Source organism: Hypanus sabinus, chromosome 3 (assembly GCF_030144855.1).
Source record: "Hypanus sabinus isolate sHypSab1 chromosome 3, sHypSab1.hap1, whole genome shotgun sequence".
Classification (NCBI taxonomy): domain Eukaryota; kingdom Metazoa; phylum Chordata; class Chondrichthyes; order Myliobatiformes; family Dasyatidae; genus Hypanus; species Hypanus sabinus.
In genome coordinates this window covers 147,687,714-147,713,488 of record NC_082708.1, presented here as the reverse complement: position 1 = coordinate 147,713,488, position 25,775 = coordinate 147,687,714, and the positions used below count along the sequence as shown (strand labels likewise).

The following is a 25,775-nucleotide window of genomic DNA, read 5'->3' as shown; positions in this document are numbered from 1 at the left end:
GGCGACACAGTCATGGGTGTGCAGAGAGTAAAGGTGGGGGGATTAGTACACAGCCCTGAAGGGCACCTGTGTTGAGGGTCATAGAGGCAGAGGTGAGGGAGCCCAATCTTACCACCTGCCAGCGATCTGACAGGAAGTCTAGGATCCAGCTGCACAAGGCAGGGTGAAGGCTGAGGTCTCTGAGCTTCTTGTTGAGCCTGGAAGGAATTATGGTGGGATTAGTTAGACTAGCAGCATGATTGGTGCAGGCACAGTGGACTGGTTTCTGTGCTGTACTGTTCCAAATTCAAAGGTTGGTAAATTCTTGATTAGCAAGAAGATGTAAAGTGAATAAAAAGGAATGGTGAGTTCTGGTTCCCATCGAATTCTCCATAATCTATTGAAGTGCAGAACTGTTGATTGGACTGTGGGGAGAATTGGCTACAAGGCGTGGAAGCTAACATAAATATGACAGACTGAAATGACCTCCTCCAATGTCATAACAAAAGATGGAGTAGGCTATTCCTGCTCCTATTTTATAAACACAACCTCACCACAATAATCAGGGTTGACTGAAGTACTAGAAACGACTGGCCAAGAAATGTTTGAGCACGACTGCTATCAGTTACTTTATGACCTTGGTAATGGTGTTGGGACTGTGATTTCAAACTCAATGAGATCAATGAGATGGAACGGACAGAATTAACAACTCAACAGAGATCGATGAAAATACCAAAAGGTGCAATTGGTCATGGCAATGAAGCCAGGCTACGCTAAATATGGAACTCTGGAGAATGGCCAATGGAATTTAACAGTCAGGTATGAATGGAAAAATGGCTCATGTGCCTACTTAATGAACAGGGCTGGGAAAGAAAAGGGGATGCAGGAAGATAAAGTTATCTTTGGCCCATCATTAGACCCATTCTACAATCTAATCTGCAAGAGGTACTGTATGTTCCTGAGGTGGAGCTTCTAAATATCAACAACTGAGAAACCTATGAATTCAAATATGAGACAGGAAATCCTGCAAATACACAGCAGGCCAGGCAGCATTAGTGGAGAGAGAAATACACAGCTGAAGAATCACAAAACAGTAGTGTTTATTTAGTTCTCTCTACACTGATGATGCCTGATGCTGAATATGTCCAGCATTCTGTGTTGTTACTTCAGATTTCCAGCATCTGCAGTATTGTACAAGCATTAACTGTTCAATGAAGCCCGTCGACATATAACACAGCACAAGGCATGTTTTTGAAACCATGCATTTTATTAAAAGAGGCAGTGAATATGGTAAAAACCTTAAAAAACCTGGAGAGAGGTGTGTGGTCAAGCAATACCACAGATCACTTATAGCTAAAATCCAGAATAAGACAATCACATTTAATGTAACTTCCACAATGGATTTTTATATTGTTAAACTGACAGCTAATGATTAAAGAATGTCTTCAATGTGTATATTGGAAAGTGTTTCTTGGAAAAAAATGCAGAATCTGATAAGATTAGGTCAATTAACCAGATTGAAAAATCAATAAAGACTTTTGAGGCAAGAACATTTAGCAGAGGATTAGATTTTCAGCATGTTACAGATTAATAAGTAATTTGTGTTCAAAGGCAATGCATTACAGGGGCATGATTTTTCTCCATCCTGATGGAAATGATCAGTGATAGTACACTGGCAAAGCAAGAACTCCAAATTGAGAATATAGACAAAAGCATACATTCACACATTATTGAAACTTTTGTGAAATACTTCAAAGTGCTAGATAATGCATAAACCTTGGAGACTTAAGGCACTGCAGATGCCGTAATTTGGACAAACTACCGGAGGAACTCAGTGGGTCATCAAAAGAAGGAAATACTATATGTAGCCAATGTTTTGGGTTGAGAATCTGCATCAGGACCGAGAGTGGAGGGGAAGTGAGTAAACCTTAACCTGCTAAAATGGAAATGGCCCCTTGTTTTCAAGTGCCAGATGGGGTTTGAACCTGCAATTTTCACATGTTAGTAGGTTTATACCAGTGCTTTGACACAGTAATGCAATCTAATAGAAACTGGAGCATCCCGATAGTCAGTTTTACCTGGCACAGTATCCAAGCTTGCAATTGGCTGAGCAATAAACATACATGGGGAGTCAGTGTGAAGGACAAAACTTAGCAAACACAACACCATGGATGTCAAAAAAAATTCCAACCATGCTTCACATAAAACTGTGTTGACACATCAAGGTAGGTTAAAGAAATGGGTTTTGAGAGGGGAAAGAAAGTTTAGGGAAACCTTTGTAATGAAGCTGGAAATTCTCAGAAAGTGGTGGGCTGAGGAAAACAAATCCTGTGCTGGTTATTGGGTACGATGGTGGCAGGCAAACAGGACTTACTTTGGGACATGACACTAGGAAAGACTCTTGGAATGCCATGGAGAACTCATGATTCAGTGTAAATAAAGCACATAGAGCTTGGGTAGCACATTGACTGAAATTAGGGTAGAGCCATCATTACAAATCTTGGTGAAAGGCAGGATCTCTGGGCTAAAATGTTGGTCCTTGATACACTTACAATATCCAAGTGAACTTACACATCCCCCTCACAGAAATTAGTCTCATAAGCACATTATTAAGGGAGGAGACTACCAATTGGATATGGTACCACACTGAGGCTCCATTTATATGAACAATTGACCTCAGAAAAACCTTGCCATAATTCAAAGAGGAGCGTTCTTGTGGTGTTTTGAGCTACATTTTCCACAATTCGTAGCAAAATAGCGTAGATGAGTTGCTCTGCTCCTTATGGTCATTGTAATTGCCTTGATAACAAGCAGCAGTGTTCCAAAATTAATTGGCTTTTAAACACTGTGCAATATCCTGAAAACATGAAAAGCAGCGTACAAGTGCAAGCTCCTTACCTCTTTGAAGCCAGACTCAAAGTCAACCCACCATGTGAAACTGGCAGGGATGACCTTATTCAGCCAAAGATTAGCAGAGGGGGTCAGTGGTGTGACGTCAGAGTTCAATGCTGGAGGTATGGACTTTGTAACAGGGATCAGAAAGGGTGACTTCAGCCTTGCCAATGCTGAACTAGACAAAGTTTTGGCTCTTCTGGATCCTGTCTCACAGCACAGCGAAGGAGTCAAGGGTGCTGAATGATAGCAGTGTACATTTGGAAGCTGGATTTCAGTAATGTTATTGATGTGCCTGAAAGGCAGCTTTAATATAGGGAATGAGGAGGGTGCTGTGCTGTCCAGCATAAAGCCAGATCCATAACTAAGTGGATGACTGATGCAGCCATGTTGACAACCAAACCCAGAATCCTTTGGAGATTAATTTCCGAACTCATTAGGCTGACATGATAGTATTCAATGATAAAATGTTACCACATTAACAAATTGACAGATCTTTGTGCCCTTAGAAGCTTCAGAAATAAAGAAGAGAAAGGAAAAATTATGAAAGATGCAAAATGCTGGTTGAATTTTCATTCTCAGGCTCTTTCCAATTGTGCTCCAATATTCAAATGCCTCAAGTGGAAAGGCACCACTTCGTGTTTAAACTAAACACCTATTTAACATTCAGTTTGTTAGAAGTCTCCTTGGAATGTTAGGAAGGTGCAGTGGATGGTGTTTTATGAAGTCAGAATATTGACAGGCTGTCAGGTTAGCATGGGGGCCAAGATTTGGCTTGCAGCCGCTCTTATGCTGGTGCAAGGGCCAACAAAACCACAATAAACCCTCATGCCCAACTCAACTGCACCATACAGAAATAAGAAATAGACAGGCAGCATACCCTCAGATCCATCGTTAAGCAAAGCAAAATCCTAATAAGGTCTCATCAACCAATTTTCACTACCATGAGGTAGGATTTGTTACGTAAACATGAGAGAAAAATGTCACAACCAAAACATCATTTGTCTCATTATAAAAGCATTGCTAAAATAGGATTAAGATGCACACATCACACAGCTCCACAGAAGCACATTGTCAGAAACTGCCATCCTCACTACTTACATTGCCCACTCCAGCTTTTCATTCTTGATTGAATTGTACAACGCCTGAAATGTAAGCAGAAGCAGGAAGTATATTTATTGTGTTTATTGTTTAGGATGCAATCAATTACTTCAATACACTCCAATACATACACACATTAAGTTATGATAATAACCAGATTAAATATACAAGGTGGGACAGTGTTTTGCAAGGGTCTCCTTCACTTTATTTTTGTAACTGTTAGTGATTCAATACTCATCCCTAATATTAAAGAAACATAAACTAAAATGTTCCTTCTGCCAGCTCCAAGTCCATTCAAACACTATCTCTTATTTAAAAATTAAAAACATTATTACAAACAATTACACTTCAGCACAAGGTAAATAAGAAACACTTCAGTTCGATACAATTCCCTAAGTATCCACTTCAATTTTCCTTCAATTAGTGAAAGAACTGGGGAGGCTTATCTTAAAAGCTGGTTTGGATTGCCACTGACACAATTATGCACTGATTGAGAATTATTCTATTTTGTATACAAGAATGGAGGTCTTCTTGACAAAATATCCAAAAATGCATTTAAAGACCCTTACTATGACAGACCAGTACGGATGCTCAACATTTTGCTAATTTAAATTTAAGCTAGTATCAGTTAACTCTGAAAGTACCCCAAATGCACCTTATTTGTTGAGGTTTTCCTGTCAATGCAAAAGAGTTTCAAGCATAGTTTTAAAATTAAGTTGAATTCTGTCAAGATCAAAATGGGCTTTTGCGATTTTCAATTCATTACAAATAACAGAATTATTTTTGTTGACTGCAATTGTTTTCTTTATTCTGCACCCTTATGTAACTTGTCACACATTCAAAAGCCTTTGAATATGCCTTGCACATGCACTGTTCTTACAGAGCTAACACAATTTGGTTTGGGCAAATGTTGATCAGATCATTAAACCGTGAGAAGTTGAAGTTAACTGTTGTGTGATTTTCAAGGGTCTAATTTCAGATACACGGAGTGGAATTGGAATACTACTGACAAGTGAAAGCATAAACAAGTTGCTGTCTATTTGCTGTTTTCTTTTCTATATTCACAGATACCGTTGTGTGCGACAACATGCCTTTATGGTTTCGGCTCTGTTAAGGGATGCATTGGCAAGTCATGGGTAATCAAAAATAAATCAATTGGGAAACTAAACTGTTTAAAGAATCAGTTTCAGCCCAAGCTTTTCCCCAACAGAATTCATCTTCAAAAATAAACACAAATGCACATTGCACCCAGTAAATAATCTGAGGCTAATTCCCCTAGTAATTATCAGGTCATCCAAAGGGAAATTTGGATTCATAATGAAGGGGAAAGCAGCTTCTTTATTTCACAAGTCATTGCTGCATTGTTTTAAGCTGAAGACTATTCCATGTAACGTCTTATTAATAAAATAACTACAGAGACATGCTTCAAAGCAACGTGTGAATATTACAGCTGAAATTATATTCCTTCCATGAATTATGAGTGTGGCTGCTTTTTCTATCAAATGGAAAATAAGAGCTTTAAATATTGGAGCTCCAGTGTGTATGTAGCTTAAATCAATTGCAGCAGTTAGTGAGGGAAGCAGCTAATACAGAATAAAAGGGCTTAACAAGGGGATAGAGATACACGACAGACAAGAAATAGCCTTAAGTAAATAAAAATTCTGCATGGCTATAAACCAATAGTATTTTCACATGTACTAGTTACGTTCCCACAATGGTAGGAGATGGTTAAGTATCACTGTACACTGTCTTCAAACCTATTTGCGTGCCTGCCTTTGAATGGGCTGATATTTATATTTTCTTTCGCGTACCTTGCCTGCTGATGGATTGGAAGCCGAAAATTCAGAGGAATAGGAGGTCTTCAGTGACTTGGAGCGGCGAGGTTGGTGTCTCAATTCCTCTCGCTGATACCTCACTGACCCACTACTCTTCACCCGGACCTTGCTAGTCCCCTGTACACTGTTCACGCCGATCATTTCCCCGAAGGCACTCGCTGTGTTCTCGGTGGTCGGATGGACGGAGGGAACCAGCACCGTGTTAAATCTCAAGCTCAGTAATCAGCATCTGATCAAGAGGCAGCTTTCACAGTACCAGAGTCTTCCAGCTTCAGTAAGAGAACTGTGTCTGTCTTTTCCAGCTATTTCCCACACTGTTCAGGTTTGGACTGCTATTTCAGTGCAGGCTCACATTAGGGGCTTAAGTCACATTCACGCGCGCACACACACACACACACATACATACACACAGACACAAACACCATCCCCTGAATGGTCCAAGCCAATGGCAAAGAGCCAGACAAGCAGTTCATTTATATTCAAAATAGCAACATCACTGTTTCCTGATTATTGAACTGCAAGCTCATTAAAGGTAAGCATTGAAATACTACGAATAAAGATTATAATAGACCATCAGCTTCACTTTGGGAACTAAACTGAGCTTTATTTAGAGAAAGGCACTATACATGAGATATAAAACCTGTATTAATCAGACCTCCTGCAAATTGCTGAGATGTTTCCTTGAGCTTATTAAAAAAAAAGCAGTATTTGAACAGAGCAGTAATGACATGGCAACCTGCTGACAGAAGGGGCTGCAAAGAATTGCTGTTTTAGTTTTTATTTTCATAATGATCGGTATTTAACCCACCTAATACAGTTATGCCTCTCCCTCTCTTGCTTATAAATTTCTTCCCACTAATGCATGGTTAATTTCACACTTACTGAAAATTATATAAATTTTATTTATTAAATAACATGACACTTCAAAGCATATAGATTTTGATTTAAGAAACTGTACTGTAGCTGTTTTCCCCTTTTCTTGTCCCTCTCAGTGATATACACGTTTGTTGTGAGAAGTTGGAGGTTACAGGTACCGTAGGCTGACATCCAGACTTGTGGATGAATGACTGAGAATCCCACAAAGCAGCTGGCGATTTTTTTTAATGTCAAATAATTGAATTGAACAAAAATATATGGAAAGAGGTATCACAGTTAAAGTACTCATGCAAATAACGTGCATCAAAGAAGAGAGTCTGCCATCCTTACCAATTCTGGGTCTCTATCTGATTCTTGGTTGATTTGTGTGTTTCACTACTACTTTTCCACTTCAGTTCAAAGGAAATTTGGGAGGGATCATCAGTGGTTGCATAGTCCAAGTTCATAAGTGAATAAACATTTTAAAAAATTTGAAACAAATTTCATTTCTACACCACCTTTAATTTGAAGAAGCATTCTTAGATACTTCATGTAGATACACAGGGTCTGATGGAGCAGGCAAGAAAGTGAATACTAGAAGTGTGGGAAAGAGAGATGAGCTTTAAGAAGTCTTTAAAGCTGGGAGTAACAGAATGGGTATTCTAAAGTGTGGAGTCTAGATAGGTGAAGAAACAGGAGGGAGGATACACAAGGTGACAAAGGACTGAAAAGAGGAGTAACAATTGGGTTTGAAGTGGAGATATAGAGATACAAACCTTCGAATGACCTTATAGAAGTGTCTAAAATTGTGTGGGGCAACAGTAGATAGGAGAAATGGACACAATCTTTCTCCCAGATTTGGGGAATCAAGAACTAGCGAACTTAATTTAAGAGCAGAGAGATTTAACAGAAACCCCAGGGAATTCCTTCACACAGAGAATAAGGTGTATATGGGACAAGCTGTCAGAGATGTGGTTAAGGCAGGTACAATAACAACATTTGGATAGCAGACAATAAGACTATAAGCTCATGGATAAGAAAAGTTTAGATTATGGACCAATGTGCCTTTTTTAATTGGAATTCTTGTTTGGTATGGACGAGTTGAGATGAGGGGCCTGTTCTGTTCAATTTTACTTTAAGGCTCTAAAGCTGTTGAGAGATGAAATGAGAAGATTTAAACACAAGAAAAAAAAGTTGCAAATTGAAGTCAGTGCACATCATCAAATGACTGTCTAATAGTTAAGTGAGACCTGGGGCAGGATGGGACTCCCTGAAACTTAGGTTGGATGAATCAGGCAGAAGACCGCCTGAAGAATTTAGAAGTAACAATGTCACCAGTGAGTGTTTTAACACAGGAGGTGGATGTTTATTAAAGTGATGAAAATGAGGAAGGAGGAAATGAGCTCAGGAGGAGGAATGCACCTGCACGTGTTAATGGATAGCTTATTGGAATCAATCAGGAAGTGGCAATGGGAATAGGGTTTGGATTGGGAGGTAAATATACTGGTTTCAATCTTCCAGTCAAGGCTCAAGGACTAGGTGTTGGACAAACTGACATCAAAGAGGTGGAAGGGAGTTGAAAGGTGCTGAACTGATAAACAGTTAGGGTTGGAAAGTTCCATGCTATTATCAAAAGAGAGTGTAAATAAGAAAGATAAGAGAGTGGAGGTACCACTTCTCTGTAGCGGTGGGTGGTTTCTTTGGGCTTGTGTGGTCTTAGAGGTAAAACTACAGAGGCAGGAGGAGACACAATTGTTAGAAAGCATAAATTCAGAAGTGTAACTAAATGAGGGCTATCCCACAAAAAGCACAGGGAAATGCAACAGGAGAAAGATGGTGTGTGCACAGACTATGGTGGAAAGGCAAGTCAAAGTTCAAAATAAATTAATCATCAATGTACATATATGTTACCATAGATAACCCTGAGATTCATTTTCTTGTGGGGCATACTCAGTTAATCTATAATAGAATAATAACCATAATAGAATCAATGAAAGTCTGCTCCAACTTGGATGTTGAACCAGTGTGCAAAAGACAATAAACTATGTGAATGAAAAATAGAAAGAAATAACTAATAAATAAATCAATCAATAAATAAATAAATAAGCAAGCAAGCAAGTAAGCAATCAACCTGGAGAACCTGAGATAAAGAGTCCTTGAAAGTGAGTCCAGAGGTTGTGGGATCATTTCAGTGATAGCACAAGTAAAGTTGAGCGAAGTTATCTCATTTGGTTCAAAATCCAGATGGTTGAGAGGTAATAACCATCTCTGAATCTGGTGGTGTGAGACCTGAGGCTCCTATAGTTTCTTCCTGATGGCACCAGTGAGAAGAGAGCATGACCTGGATGTTGGGGTCCCCTGATGATGGATTCTGCTTTCCTGCAACAACACTCTGAGCAGATAAGCTGAATGTTGGGGTATGCTCTACCATGATGAACTGGGCCATATCCATTCCTTATGGTTGGATTTTCCATTCAAAAGCATTGGTGTTTCCATGCCAGGCTGTGATGCAGCCAGTCAATATATTCTCCTCCACACATCTACAGAAGTATGTCAAAGTTTTGGATGAAATGTCAAATCTTCACAAGCTCCTAAGGAATTAGTGGTGTTGTGCTTTCTTCTTAAATGCATTCAAAAGGAGAGTCCAGGAAAGATCCTCTGAAATGATAACACTGAGTTGCTGATCCACTCCATCTCTAATCTTCTGATGGAGACTGACACATGGTCTTCTGGTATCCTCCTCCTGAAGTCAATATTCAACTACTTGATCTTACTGGCATTCAATAAGATTGGTGCTATGGCACCACTCAGACAGATTTTCAATCTCCCTCCTATATGTTGATTCGTCATCACCTTTGATTCAGCCTATGACAGTGGTGTTGTCAGCAAACTTGAACATGGCACTGAAGCTATGCTTAGCCATACAGTCATAAGTGTAAAGCGAGTAGAGCAGGGGACTAAGCACACAGCCTTGTGATGCACCTGTGCTAATGGAGATTCTGGAGGAGATATTGGTGCTAATCTGAACTGACTGGGGTTTGCAAGTGAGGAAATGAAGAGTCAAATTGCACAAGGAGGTACTGAGGCCAAGGTCTTGGAGCTGATTGATTAGTTTTGAGGGGATGACGGTATTGAATGTCGAGCAATATTCGATAAGGGGCATCCTGATGTATGTACCTTTGTTTTCCAGATGTTCCAGGGTTGAGCAAAGAGCCAATGAAATGGCATCTCCTATGGACCTGTTGTGCTGGCAGGCAAACTGGAGCGGATCCAAGTTGCTTCTCAGGCAGGAGTTGATATGCTTCATCACCAACCCCTCAACATACCTCATTATTGTGGAGGTAAGTGCTACTGCATGATAGTCACTGAGGCTGGTTACCACATTCTTCTAAGGCAGGCATGGGCAAACTACGGCCCGCGGGCCATATGCGGCCCGTTAAGCTTTTTAATCCGGCCCGCAGAACATGATGAAATTATATTAATAAACCTTGTTAACTTTTTTTCCCCGCAGTTCTGGCGTTTTCCCAACAGATGACGCACTCTATATACATTTGTGGCGACCCATTTCCTGGCACATCCGAACCGGCTCACAATTAGCCAGCGTTCCGGCTAAGGGAGGTAGCCTGCGGGGATTTGCGAGCACAGAGCTTTGGAGCCTCTGCGCAGGGGGGCAGGTTGAGGGAGGCTTAAAGTGAGGCTGGGGATTTCGAATAAAGTTTTTTTCTTCGACTGCAGTTACCGACTCCGTGTCGTAATTTTAACGCTGCATGTAGCACACCGCTACACATTGACATTTGTTGAGGTGCAGCGTATTACTCCACATTTGCGCTTTACTCTTTGTTCGGCTCGGCCTATTTGTGTGAACAGGCGTTCAGCGTCATGAACATCAACAAAGCCAGCCACAGATCCAAGTTAACTGACCAACACCTCAGATCCATCCTGAGAATCGCCACAACAAAACTAAATCCAGACTTTGATGCGCTGGCTAAAAAGGGAGTCCAACAACACTGTTCCCACTGAAATTAAAAATAAGTTTCTTCATTGTGTTATGTAAAAAATGCATTTGAAAATACTTTTTTCAATAAGCCTTACATGTTACATGTCATTTCTGTTAAGTGATGGACATGAGTAGTGCGCAGGTGCACATATGTTCTCAAAATAAAAAATGCGCTCCAGATCAAATAACGCACTCCGCATACTGTTCTGTCATTGTGCGGGTCGTTGTTGAGTTTTGGCACAGGGGACAATTGAATAAGAAGGAGCAGGACAAGTAGACCTGCATCTCCTACCGTTTTTGAAATAAAGACAGTCAGGAGGAGAGTGATGATGATAATATCTTGAAGGATAACAGAATTTTCAGTGCTTTAAAATAATAACTGTTACTATTAAAAAAAGCTGTATTTTATTCATTTAATTTTCAGTGTTTTAAAAGTCATTTCAATAAATAGCTAAATACCATGGGACTTCAAAGACAGATATTTTGTTGTAATGCATGTGTTCATTTTCAATTGAAATTAAAGCACATGTTTTCTACATATCCCATGATATTTTATTTTCTCTTATGAGGTGTATTACCAAAACACTCTGTCCATCTGCTCCTGGTCCGGCCCCCCTGTCAAATCTTAGAACCCTTTGTGGCCCTCAAGTCAAAAAGTTTGCCCACCCCTGTTCTAAGGCATCAGTATAAGAGAAGCCTGCTTGAAGCAAGTGGGTACCTCAGACTGACAAAGTGAGATGATAAAGACCTCAATGAACACTCCAGCCTGTTGATCAGCACAGGCCTTTAGTACTTGGCCAGGTATCCTGTTTGGGTTGGATGCTTTTCATGGTTTCACCCTCCTGAAGGTTGCTCGCACGTGGATGCACGAAATCCTTGACATTGTTATTTTTGACTGCTTATAATTGTTTCACTACTTTACTGGGCAAAAGCCCAAAAGAAAAGATAAAACATAAGCTTTAGAAAGATGGCTTGGAAAAACACCAAATGGAAAGAGGCCATTTAGCCCATTTGCAGAAGAGATACCTAGCCTCTTTCCACCTTATGGCACTAATTTTGTAGTCATGCAGCTCCCATCTCTTCAAGTATACTGTACATCCAGGGACTTTTAATCACAATGAGGGCTAGGCCTTCACTACCCTTTCAGGAAGTGACTTCTGGACCCCTATCATCTCTTTTTGAAATGACTTTTCCTCATCTCTCTTCTACCAATTATTTCAAAGTCCATAGTCCCTGATCTTTGATCCATTGACTAATGAAAATGGATCAAAGGTGGCACTTCTTATTTCATACATCTCAACTATCTCTTCAACCTCCTCTGTTCCAAGGAAAATATCAGCTTATTAAATCTTTGCTCGTAGCTAAAATTTTCATGACCTACCAAATTCCTCTACTCCATCTCCAATGTAATCATTGTCCTCTTGTAATTAGGACCTAAAAATACACATAGTACCCAGGCTGTGGCCTAACTGTTATTGCATCAACATCTTACTTTATCCTTGTCTCTCTATTCACTGCCTCAAGTAATTAAGGGAAGCACCAGCATAGCACGCACAAAATGCTGGAGGAACTCAACAGGTCAGGCAGCATCCAAGGAAATGAATAAAGAGTCGACATTTCAGGCCGAGACCTTTCATCAGGATTGCATCAGTGTCTCTCTTTAACTGTACAAATCATTTGAAGAATCTATGGATTTGGAAACAAACAATAGTTAGGACTGTAAAGGTAGGTTTGGAGACAGTGGCATTTTACAAGTACTGAAAGGCTAAGGTTGGATTAGTTTCATTGTCTCTGAAGGATTGAGAAACATTTGCAATATCAGCTAATATGGACATCAGGAAAGGAAACTGGATGATCAGCAGGTCAAAATACATTGGTAAAGAAAGCAGGTAACGGATCAGAAAGAAAAAAACACTTTCATTTTGTGGAACTTCGTTACACCAGAACAAATGAACCCTGTTGTCAAAGGTCAAACATGACTATTTGGACGACTTCTGGATATCAAATGATACAAAAAATCTTAATGATCTCAAAGGAGCAGTGAGTAGATATTTAATGGGGTCAGCCCAATGCATTATGGGCACAGTCCACCCCAGTAGCAAAAGTATCTGCATAGAACTTTGCAGTAAAAAGGCAACACCTATCTTCAAACACCCTTCCATCCAAGCCATGCTATCTTCTCACAGTACAAAAGCTTGAATTCACACACTACTAGGTTCAAGAACAGCTGTTTCCACTCAAGCGTTTGTCCTTAAACTTACCTGAACATCTTTAATCATTCTCACAGTACAGCAATACGATGACCACTTTTGACCACTTTGCGCTACAATAGACTTTGTTATTCTAATTGTACTTGTTCTCATAAAAATGTGTATAACTGATATTTAATTGATGTGCCCCTGATGCTATGAGCCTGTGATGCTGCTGCCATATTTTTTATTGTACCTGAGCATGACAAACCTGACTTTTGCTTTAATCAGCTCAATTATTTTTGGAGTTTTTCTACCTTAGATCAGACTGTAAAATGCAAAAATTAAATACTGCAGATGCTGGAAATATGAAATAAAACAGAAAATGGTAGAAGCACTCAACAAGGTGGTCAGCCACGATGAAAAGAGAAACAGTGCTAATGTTTCAGGTGGTTAACCCTCCAACAGAACTAAACTGTTGAGCTGAAATATTAACTATCCATACAGAGTTGATTGACCTCCAGTATATTTCCAATACCCTATACTTTTCAAAATATAGTGCGAGTCCTGACACTCCCATCTGACGTTTGGAGGACAGAAGGAATCTGATTGCCTAAATAAATGAGAGGCAGTAACCAAGTTCACACTTCAGTTGATCTATTATTCTTATACTACTAAGCTCCTCCAAGTCATTCCAGTTTATTGCAACAGCACTTCCCAAAAACAGAATTGTTCAGCATAGGACAAAAAAAATCAAGTATCTCAGACCTTCAGTTGATTTGTCATGTTTGTTCTTTGGTAGCATATAATACCAACTAAAAGGGAGATGGAAGAGAATCTTCATTCCTCCTGCACTGCAGTCACAGAATTCATCAAGTTTTCCATTAATTTAGTACACATTCTATAACCCACAGAGGCTATATACATGCCATTTGAGTAATGATGGAAGAATATTAATAGCTAACATTAGTGTGTAGATAGCAAGTCATTTTTTTTTCTTCTATAATTAATGGCTCAAGGTGGCTTACCAGCCAGTCAGGTGATTTTCCAGTGCTGCACACTTGCCTGAGATTTCTAAGAATACTCAAAGCATCAATTCCAGTGATGTCTACGTAAAGGCACATCAGGTGAAGAGGTCTTGGATATTTTACACTCTCTGAGCTTTGCGAAGCCTTCCAGGTCGCAACCCCAACTTCACAGAACCCACTTTAACTACTGGAGGGTATGTCTTCCAACTGAAACCGAAATGTAATCCATACCACTTGTGAACAACCATCCTAAAAAGAAAGTTACTACTGATTTCCAACACCATCAGCACCTCCACACACACAGCAGATATAGTGGTTGATCAGTACGGGTGGCATAAGGATCATACATTGACAAGTGTGATCCCAACATGATTTTCTGTTTATAAATGTCTAGATTGGAAGACTCATGTTCTGAAAAACTTTTCAGTGGCCAGACAGATGAGTGAAACACATTGTGGGAGTAGACATAATGAATACTTACTGTGATACAGTGGCTAGTTACGTGAGGGCCAAGACAATGAATCAACCATAACACAATAACTATGTTCAAAGACCTTGCCTCCATTCACTACACTTGCCAGTTTACAATAGAGAAAGGTAATAGCATAAAGGAGAAGGGCAAGGGCCTAAACATGAATCAGACCTTAAGGATTAGCTTGAGAAGTGGGAGAATAAAATTCACAACCAACAAAAGCCCTGAAGAACAGCTGGTGTGAAGAATAATGTTTTAACACTGAAAGTGCCAAATTAAAATGTCTCCCAGAGTTGGAGTCCAGAAGCTGGGATCTTAACTAATACCGAAGCGAATCTAGTGATGGTCTGCCGTCCTCTGAGGGGTAACCATGTACAACTACATAACAGGCACTTGATGATATACTGCGTATACATGGTGATGCTTGGTGAAATAATACGTATGGGACGCGAGTGTGGAACTAGCTGCCAGTGGAAGTGACGGATGCAGTTTAAATTACAGCACTTAACAGAAATTTGGACAGATACTTGAATGTGAGGGCTACAAAGTTCAAAGTTCAAAATAAATTTATTATGAAAGTACTTGCGTGTCACCATATACCACTCTGAGATTCACAGTAAATAAAAAGAAACACAACAGATTCACTGAAAAACACACACACAAGATGGATGAACAACCCATGCAAAAGACAACAAACTGTGCAAATACAAAAAGAACGAATAAATAAATAAATGAATAAGCAAGCAAGCAATAAGTATTGAGAACATGAGATGAAGAGTCCTTAAAGGTGATTCCATAGGTTGCAGGAACAGCTGTGTCCTTTGGCTATATTCATGTATGATTGATTGACAATTAAACTTAAACCTGATGGCTGAGGGGTAATAGAAACATAGAAACATTGAAAACCTACAGCACAATACAGACACTTCAGCCTACAAAGCTGTGCCAAACATGTCCCTACCTTAGAAATTACTAGGCTTACCTATAGCCCTCTAGTTTACTAAGTTCCATGTACCTATCTAAAAGCATGTTACCTATCCAGGTAACATCCTTGTAAATCTCCTCTGCACCCTTTCTATGGCTTCCACATCCTTCCTGTAGTGAGGCAACCAGAACTGAGCACAGTACTCCAAATGGGGTCTGACCAGGGTCCTAGACAGCTGCAACATTACCTCTCGGCTCCTAAATTCAAATCCACGGTTGATGAAGACCAATGCACCACACGCCTTCTTAACCAGTAGCTGCTTTGAGCATCCTATGGACTCGGATCCCAGGATACACTGCCAAGAGTCTTACCATTAATACTATCTTCTGCCATCATATTTGAATAACTGTTCATGAACCTATTGTGGGTCTTGAGGCTCCTGTAGCTCCTTCCTGGTGGTAGCAGCGAGAAGAGAGCATGGACCAGATGGTAGAAGGGGTTCTTGTAGATAGATGCTGCTTTCCTGTGGATATCGGACTTTCTATATGTGCTCAATGATGGGGAAGGCTTTAGTCCGGGCACAGGTCAATAGGAGTAGGCAGATTAATAGTTTGCCATGGACAAGTTGGGCTGAAGGGCCTGTTTCTGTGCTCTTGTGTTCTATGACTCTAAATGAAATTTATGGAAGTAATATTCAGACAAACTTGCACTTATTTGAGTCCCAGTGCATTGTATTATTTGATAGATTCTCTATTCCCTTAGTTTAAAACTCAGATCATTTGTTGAAAGAACAATTGAGCCAGCGAAGAAACTGACCTTCCAGAGGGCAACTCAACAAACACACACATATCAATGTCATTGATAGAGTCAATCACGACTGTTCTGATTCTACATACAGATCACTCCTGGAAAATGTTTTGGTAAGTTTTAATAGGTTGGCATAAAAGATATGGCCTCTATTCATGCGATCCAAATTACACTCTTACTCTGTATGTTGGTTAGTGGATATTAATCAAACTGGAGCAAAACAAAATTTAAACAGGCCTTATTTTGGTTCATTTTTGCCCAGGGCTTTTCTTTAAAGGTTGTGTTTCTAATGACTTTTTATTACAACTTCTTAGCTTATAGATTATGCACTGTTAACATTCAATATAACTTCAAAATGTTAATAGTTAAGGAAAATGTTTCACATATTTTAAGTCGTTAACCTAACCTATTGCTGCCAATCTCATGTGACTCCACAAGTTCTACAGTTTTTTCATTTTCTGATATTTATCTCATTTCATTCTAGCAATGGCGATACAAGTTGCCTGTAGGTGGGAAGCAAGACTACCTCTCCACACACCTACCTTTGCATTACTAGTGTGTTTCTCAGAAAGGCAACCATTCTCTAAATGGGGATACTGCATTTGTGTGAGACTTTAAATAAAATAAGCTAAGTAAGACCTAGGTTTTACTTCAAAGGTCATTACATCCTTGGAGTCTCGGTTAAACTTTACTCACAATCAGCACACACAAAAAAGTAATTTTGCCATCATGCATGTTGGATTTTGATGGAAGCAAATTTCCTACACTAAAACAGAAACAACCTAGTAAAATATCTTGAAAACCTTGAGATTGGGGAAGTCCTTCGTACTTTCTCACTCATTCAGACCTACTCCAGCCAATATTACTGATGCAATATCCACCTGTTCAAACTTATTATTAAAGCACATATATGTTCACAATATACAAATCTGAGATTTGTTTGCTTGCAGACATACTTAGTAAATCCAAGAATCACAATAGAATTAATGAAGGACTGCACCCAACAGGGCAGATGAACAAGCAATCCTAACAAAACCTCCAAAATGGCAAAAGCAAACATAATGAAAATAAACAAAAGACTGGGCCTCCCCAGTGACTCTGTCGATATCTTCCACTGCCTCAGGACAGCAGCTAGTGTATTCAAAGAACCCGTCTACCATAGTTGTTCTCTTTTCTTCTCCCTCCCTTCAAGCAGAAGATTGAAAACATATACCACCAGGCTCAAGGACAGCTTCGTTGTAAGTCTTTTTCAGGGACCTCATATATCAACGAAGTCTTGATCTGTCAATCTACTAAGTCATGACCTTTGCACTTTATTTGTCTACTTGCACTGCACTATCTGTAATTGTACCACTATATTCTGCATTCTGGTTTGTTTCTTTTAGACTGCCTCAGCGTAATTATGCATGAAATGATCTGTCCAAATGGCAGGCAAACAAAGGCTTTTTGTTGTACCCTGGTACATGTGACAATAATGCACCAATTACCCACTGGAATACTGCAGTCTCAAAGTTTTTTTCCCACCTACCAATAGGTGTCAGTCTGGTCTCATTTCTGGCATGTCCACTGCAGAATCCAAGGTTGTTGGTTCAAGTCCCACTGTAGAGGCCAGAGCACAGTAAACCATGTAGTACTGAGTCAGAGCTGGTGTCCTCTAAAGAAGTTATTAAATCATAGCTAGGTAGCTTTTTTATTAATAGAACATTTCCCATGACTCTCATTTAGCATCCTGGCTTAAACAGAGAAATGGGTACTTATTTTATCACTGGCTGTCATGTTTGTTCATAGGCAGAATTAATTTTGCATGTGTTGCGGATGGTAAAGTGAACTATAAATGCAGGTTCCTTCCCCAAAGAATAAGAACAATGAATACAAGATGAAATTAATTATACACCTGAAACACACTACTCCACAAAAGTAAGTTAAAAATTACATGAGGCATGAGTAGTTTATCCATAGTGAGGCACTGAGGCCAGTGTATAGTATGAGACTCAAAATGGTTAACAGGAAACTGGTCCTGATTTCAATGCTGTCAGCAGTAGCAGTTGTCTTTCTGTTTGTAATGAACAACTCATTTAGTGTCACAGTACATTGCTCCAGCTCTTTGCTCAGACCTCATGTATTCCATGTCTACGGTCAGCTAACAGTCCTCCCCAATTAGCACAGCTAGCTTCTGCTTCTGAATCCTTTGTGCATTGGCAGCAGATGCTAACATCGAGGAGAGGAAGATTTGGGTGAACACCAGAACCTACAGGGGACTTTCAACGTAGATAGCTCCCTTGGATTTTCTTCTTCCCAAAGAATACATAGTACCCCTAACGTACACACATTTCAACAGCACCACACACAAATACATCAAGCCTCACCACTTCCTCTCCTGTCACGTCCAGCTGCACCTCTGAATCACCCACCCATTCCTACAGAAATATATGTGATGCAACATCATAGCCACTCCTGCGCCCGGTCCTTTAGTTTGAAAGTCCTAATGAACTCACTTGCTTCTTCGGTTTATTACTGTGATTCAGGTGGTAAGAGAGCTGGATCTAGGTCTGCTTCCAGAGGGTATTTCCTTCCCTGCAGAGTAGGCAACCTTATTTGTATGAATAACTAAAAGAGTCCCACAGGGTATGTGTGACATGACTGCAAAGCTTACATTTGCTACGCAGCCGTAATTCTCCTTGATACTATAATAATCATGTTCTTGAACTTCCACAGTCTTTGAAGTTAAGGTCCCCCATTAGTGTTTTTGGGTAGGGTGTTCTGAGATATTGAGCCAACAACAATGAAGCAACACTGATTGGTTCCAAGAATGCTGTGTGACTTGGAGGGGGATCTATGTCCACCGAGCTAACAGTGGTTGAAAATTTGGGAAACTCTGTGAAAGCTATCATACTTTGTACGATTTGCTGATTGTAAAAGAAGTGGTAAAATACTGAATAAGATGCCAATCGAATGGACTGCTTTGCCCTGGATTACGTTGAGCTTCTTGGGTTATTGGAGCTGTAGACATCTAGGTAGATGGACTATTCCATCACTGTCCTGACTTGTATCTTGTTGACAGTCAAAAAACTCTGAAGGTGCATCACTCACCGTTGACTTGCTGTTATAATCATAATGTCTATGTAATTAGTCCAGGTCCATTTCTGGTCCTTGGTGACCTCTAGGATAGTGCTGGAGAATTCAGGGATGACAAAACCACTGAACATCAAAGGGAAGTAGTACAACTTTGCCCAGTTATCGCTGCCCTGATTTGTCCAGCTCATGCTACTTGTGGACAAAGGCTAAATCATTCAATCCCTCAGGATTTTTACATCTTTCAATTAGTACATGACTGACCTCACATCTCAAAGCCACTTTCCTTCCTAATCCCAAATTCCCATGCGGCCGTAATATCTAGAAATCCACAAATTCTTCAGCCTCAAATCAATCCTGAGTAAAGTCTGCATTCTCTCCACTACATGCACACTCCTGTCCAGAGAGAACAGGCCTTCAAATAGCACTCCAAGCTTGTTCTCACCAAGGTCCCACAAAATGACAGCATAACTGCTCGCTTCCAGTATTGGCTATAAATTATCACACACACAAACAAGAAAAGCTGCCTACTTCCATCAGCGACATTTATTATTGCTGAATCTTATTCATTTTTAAAATTTCATGAGTTGTTTGAAAATGCCAGTAGGATATGATTTCTGAAGAAATTAGTCAACTGTTTATTCATTTCCATAGATGCTGCTTGACCTGCTGAGTTTGTGTGTGTTGCTTAGGATATGATTTTGCAATTTACATCAATACTTTGAAAAAGAAATGAAAGGATGGGTGTAATTTCCTCAAAGGAGTTAATTTTTTTAGTTGAGGACTTACTAACTTTCTAGATCAGGCATGGGCAAACTACGGCCCGGGGGCCATATGCGGCCCGTTAAGCTTTTTAATCCGGCCCGCAGAACTTGATGAAATTATATTAATAAACCTTGTTAACGTTTTTTCCCCACAATTCTGGCGTTTTCCCAATAGATGACGCACTCTATATACATTGACCTTTGTTGAGGTGCAGCGTATTACTCCACATTTGCGCTTTACTCTTTGGTCGGCTCGACCTATTTGTGTGAACAGGCGTTCATCATCATGAACATCAACAAAGCCAGCCACAGATCCAAGTTAACTGACCAATACCTCAGATCCATCCTGAGAATCGCCACAACAAAACTAAATCCAGACTGTGATGCGCTGGCTAAAAAGGGAGACCAACAACACTGTTCCCACTGAAATTAAAAATAAGTTTCTTCGTTGTGTTATGTAAAAAATGCATTTGAAAATATTTTTTTCAATAAGCCTTACACGTCACATGTCATTTCTGTTAAGTGATGGACATGAGTAGTGCGCAGGTGCACGTACGTTCTCAAAATCAAAAATGCGCTCCAGATCAAATAACGCGCTCCGCATACTGGCGCGTTGTCACTGTTCTGTCTTTGTGCTGGTCGTTGATGAGTTTTGGCACAGGGGACAATGGAATAAGAAGGAGCAGGACAAGTAGACCTGCATCTCCTACCGTTTTTGAAATAAAGACAGTCAGGAGGAGAGTGATGTTGATAATATCTTGAAGGATAACAGAATTTTCAGTGCTTTAAAATAATAACTGTTACTATTAAATAAAGCTGTATATTATTCATTTAATTTTCAGTGTTTTAAAAGTCATTTCAATAAATAGCTAAATACCATGGGACTTCAAAGACAGATATTTTGTTGTAATCCATTTGTTCCTTTTCAATTGAAATTAAAGCACATGTTTTCTACATATCCCATGATATTTTATTTTCTCTTATGAGGTGTATTACCAAAACACTCCGTCCATCTGCTCCTGGTCCAGCCCCCCTGTCAAATTTTAGAACCCTTTGTGGCCCACAAGTCAAAAAGTTTGCCCACCCCTGTTCTAGATGGTGAGTTATTAACACTCCAGAAGTTAACACAGGATCTTGTCACTGTGAAAACCTTGGTACAATGCTGGATAAGAAAGGAGGACATTAAACACAAAGGGAGAATGTGTGTAGTGACAATGGAGTCGTAAGGCATTAGGAAAATAAAGGGAAGTGCAAGCTTGGGTGAAGGTAAAAAGATTGGAGATGAGGCAAAGATCGGGGGCAGGTCATTATAGTTGGGGATAGAAGGGTTTCTGAAGATTCAGGGGTTGGAGGGAGGGAAGGAAGGTAGGGGGAGGATGTGAAGGGGAGGGAGTGACACTAGAGGAAGATCAGTAAGTTGGACAAGGAAGGTCAGGAAGAGCAAAGAGAGAAGCAAGAGGATTACGGAAGGAGCTGCAGAAGTGGGAAGAGGGAAGCAAGGAGGTAACAGATTATAAAAGTGTCACAGACCTCTCTGTGAAAGGCAGTTCACAAAGCAACATGCTTACCAAATTAAAATGTAAAACTTAAACAATAGTTATTAATTCCCATCTGAGAAATATTTGCATGTCTTGATCTACATTTTCCTCTCAGGAAATTAATTTGCTTCCTTCTTTAATATAACTTTATTATGGCAATTTAAAATATGAAGCCCAAGGAAAGGACTGCAGCTCACACAAATTAAATGATGTCCATCAGTGACACACTGACAAGTTATGTGAATGGGAAAGGGAACAAGGAAAGTTGTTTGTTTAGTAGTGCACATCACCATGGTTGGAGGTTACTAAATGTTCATCGAGATTTATTATTGATATAAACCCCTGTGGTGGTGTGGACCATATTAAGTTTATAAGATGATTAATTTTCTTTAAATTCAATTACAGTCATGCAGTGTGCTCTTCAGAAACGAAAGGTTTCAATAATTGGAATCCAGGCAAATGAATATCAAACTGCAGGCTAGTTTGTGTCGGTGTTCAACATGGAGGCTTATATAGCACATTTGTGCAATTATTGCCACTGAATCACAGAAATCTATGGATGGGAATCTCTCTGGCGAGGTCCTTCGTCAGAACTTTTATTTAGCTAAGGTTCCATACATTCTACAGCAATGCATTTGGCAGAACAAGTCTTTATAATTCTGCTTCATGGTGCACCTCTATCACTCACTGATGTCATGTCTCAAATCCAAGCACAGAAAGCAATCCAACCCATAGTTGCAATCCTGTAGACCAGGGGTCGGCAACCCGTGGCTCCGGAGCCGCATGTGGCTCTTTCATCTCTGTGCTGTGGCTCCCTGTGGCTTTGGAAAATAAATGATAAGTATTTAATTAAAATGTATTTTATGTTAGTTTGTTAGTTTTTGAAATGTAATTCTAAATTGCTAGAGATTTACAGAAAGGCACATTGTCTCACTTCCCCAATTTGAGAGAGTTCAAACAAGCTCACGACATGATAAATTCAGAATATTTACATTCTGCAATCATTGCAATGCAAACATCGTTTGGGAAACGCTTCTGTGAGTTCAGAGAGGAAAAAAACACATTATCCTTCCCGGTCACTCCCCTAAGCATCGATCCATCCCTACTGAATACGACTGCATTGGCAAGTGTGAGTCAACCTGATCTTGAGATGGAACTGGTCGACATAGCCGACAAAGACATATGGGTGTCCAAGTTTAGACGCTTGACAGCAGACCTTGAAGATGTTGCCCGTCAGAAGGCCGTTCTTGCTCAGAATCACAAATAGAGTGATATTGAAAACCTCCCTAAACCGCACAAACTTGTGTTCGAAACATGGAATGCTATCCCCGACATTTATGTAAACATTAAAAAGTATGCTCTTGGAGTCCTGTCGATCTTTGGATCCACATACGTATGTGAGCAGGTGTTCTCCAACATGAACTTTATCAAAAACAAACATCACGCATGCCTCACAGATGACAGCTTGCGATCCTGTGTAAAGATGAAGGTGACGTCACACAGCCCTGATGTGCAGACGCTGTGCACTGAGGTCCAGGAGCAGAAATCCCATTAACCAAGTATGATAAATATTTTAATTGCCTTTTATTTTACGTATATTCATATTTTTTCATTGTTCAGTGAAACAGTCCTTTTATTTTTCAGGTTGACAGCTGGCTGACGTTATTTTTGGTTTGCTGCTGGTGGACAATTTAAGTTCGGCGTTTTTCATAAATGCAAGAAGGACTCAAATAGACATTGAGTATTTTACTTAAAAGTAACCTTCAACCCAATGTCTTTTTTTCGGAGTTCAAAATGTTTTTGTTGCATGCAGAAATGTAATTTCGTTTTCTCTGCAGGAGTTCATCGATTTCATAAATGCAACACATTATAGTTTTTTTTTTACTTAGCATAAAGGCAAAAAAAAATGTTGTATGCAGTGTTATTTCATTTTAAATGTCAAACGGGTTTTGTGGCTCCCAGTGTGGGAAACGGGTCCAAATGGCTCTTTCAGTGGTAAAGGTTGCCGACCCCTGCTGTAGACTATAAACAAATAAAACGGTTGTGATTGGTAAAGTTAAACTGTTTCATATTTTACAATGTACTTTTAACATTGCTGACAATACAGTACTCTGGGAAGGAACCACTCTGCCCTGAATGGTAACTATCCTTTACTGGTGACCAGTTTAGGGCTCTTGATTGGGAACATTTGAGACAGAAAAGTTTGCGTGAAACGTAATTATTTATGGCAATCCACTTATTGACAGATCTAACAGATTTAAACAAAGTACACATTTTTTTAAAAAAGTTAGGCTCAGAAAACTTCATGAGCTGAATCTTTTGTCACATTCCATGCAAGAAGAAGATGCAAACTGCTGATCTTAAAGGAAAGAAAGAAACTGGCCCCTATTGATTGTGTAGGGTCAGAATATCCCAGGTCAGTTCCTCATCTGTCTTGGCCATTTGAGCCAATCAGCCTCGATTTGGATTGGGGATGGGGGCTAATAACTTAGCCAACATCACCACTCCAGCATCCTGCTGGAGTTTAAATGGAGAAATCCCATGTAAATATCAATTTGCAATACAGTTTGCGTCCAAATATTGGTTAAGACTGGACCTAGAAAGATGTGTTGAAATAGCAGTGAAGTGCCAAAGCCGGTTGGTGAAAGTGGGGAGCGGGGGGGTGGGGCGGGGGTAAAAATGCCTTTGCATAACTGAAAAGAGAACTGAGAACAAGAATTACACAAAATTCCAGAAACTTTTAAGCTTTAGGTTGTTTTGAAAACACTCGCAATGCAATTCTGTTGACAGCAGTCAGTTGTTGCCACCAGTTAGCCATTGTAGAGAAAGGGCAGAGACCTTATTGACTGACACTTGATCGTGTACTTTCACCCCAGTGTTTTACATGTTCCCTGAATGCACTCAGAATACACAAAGAAACCATCTCATCTGGAGAAAAACACTGGCCCAATGAAAATGCAATACAATTTCAAAAATAAAATCAAGTGATTAACACAGATAAATCAACATTGAGATCTTTTCCCCATCGGGAATCATGAATCAAGCAGCAATCCAAATTCAATAAATCTGGCAGCAAATGCAAAGACAAAGACTACCTGCTCAATTGTGCCAGGGGAGGTGATGTAAGAGAGCTTATCATCTCTGCTAAACTGGTTTGAAGTAAGCCGCCCAAGGAATCTGAGAGGAATGCTTTTTGTCACTATCACCCCTATCCCAAGAACCAATCCAAAAAGGTCCTACATACAGGAACCTGACAACTAGTAATCCCACTACATAGATTTAATCAGGTGCCTTATTTGTTTATCATTGCTGAACTTCATTGCACTGGGAATGAGTACCACACTATTTAGCACCCAACAGTTTTCCTGTCAATTGACTCTGATGGATCATTACAATCAGTGTTCCCTCTAATTTGTAATGACCAGCGTGCGCAAAGATCTTGTGCTATGCAATTTTTTTGCTCACTGAATTTTAAGTGGAAGTAAACCTGAAGCTATTCTGAGGATAATAAACTACTAAGTCCAGTTTGTTATTCATTATTTAAAAGAAATAAAATAATACACATCAATGAGCAACTTCTGCATCACAACAATACATGCAGGTAACTCCAGTTTCTGCTTTGTACATAAATATTTTCATAGCTGCATCTTCCTGACCTCATGAGCTTTTGGTGTAACAGTTTCTGTGGCTTCATTAAGCCATTCCGCTTTAAATCAACTAGCAGTTCTTTTGTGCTTCTTGTCCTCTGCTTCTTTAGAATTTGACATTGTGAATCAATAATTTTGTCAATAAAAACTGTATAAATAAGCCAGTTCTAAAATCTGCAGACAAATCACCGCAAACTCCACGTTGTCAACACTGTCAGCATCAGAAACCGGAAAAGGAAATGTGATTGTGTACAATCGTGAAATATACTTAACATGCAAACGAGGTAGAGGGTGACAACTTTTTGTGTGCAATTCAAATTCATTCCTTCCTTTCTTCCAACATAGCTTACCATAAAGCACAGAAAGAGCAGCAAAGTTCAAAGGTCAAAAATTTTGAAGTGAATTTTATTATCAATGTACAAGCACTGTATGGCACTACATACAACCCTGAGATTCATTTTTTGTGGGCATACTAAGCAAATCTATAGAATAGTAACTATAACTGGATCAATGAAAGAGCAACTACAAGACAACAAACTGTGCAAATGCAAATATAGATAAATAGCAACAAATAAGGAGAACATGAAATAACAAGATAAACAGTCATTAAAGTGAAATTGTTGGTTGTGGGAACATCTCAATGGATGGGCAAGTGAGTGTAGTTATCCTCTTTT

The 25,775-nt window shown here is 39.7% G+C and overlaps 1 protein-coding gene across 15 annotated transcripts in view; it reads right to left on the bottom strand.

Moving 5' to 3' along the window:
• psd3l (pleckstrin and Sec7 domain containing 3, like) overlaps positions 1 to 25,775 on the bottom strand; it is a 476,452-nt gene that overhangs the window by 72,155 nt on the left and 378,522 nt on the right. For all 15 annotated transcript variants that reach the window (XM_059965343.1, XM_059965341.1, XM_059965347.1 and 12 more), the window contains one exon: positions 3,973 to 4,016. In XM_059965343.1, the coding sequence (XP_059821326.1) occupies positions 3,973 to 4,016 (44 nt within the window). The remainder of the gene's footprint in view (positions 1 to 3,972; positions 4,017 to 25,775) is intronic.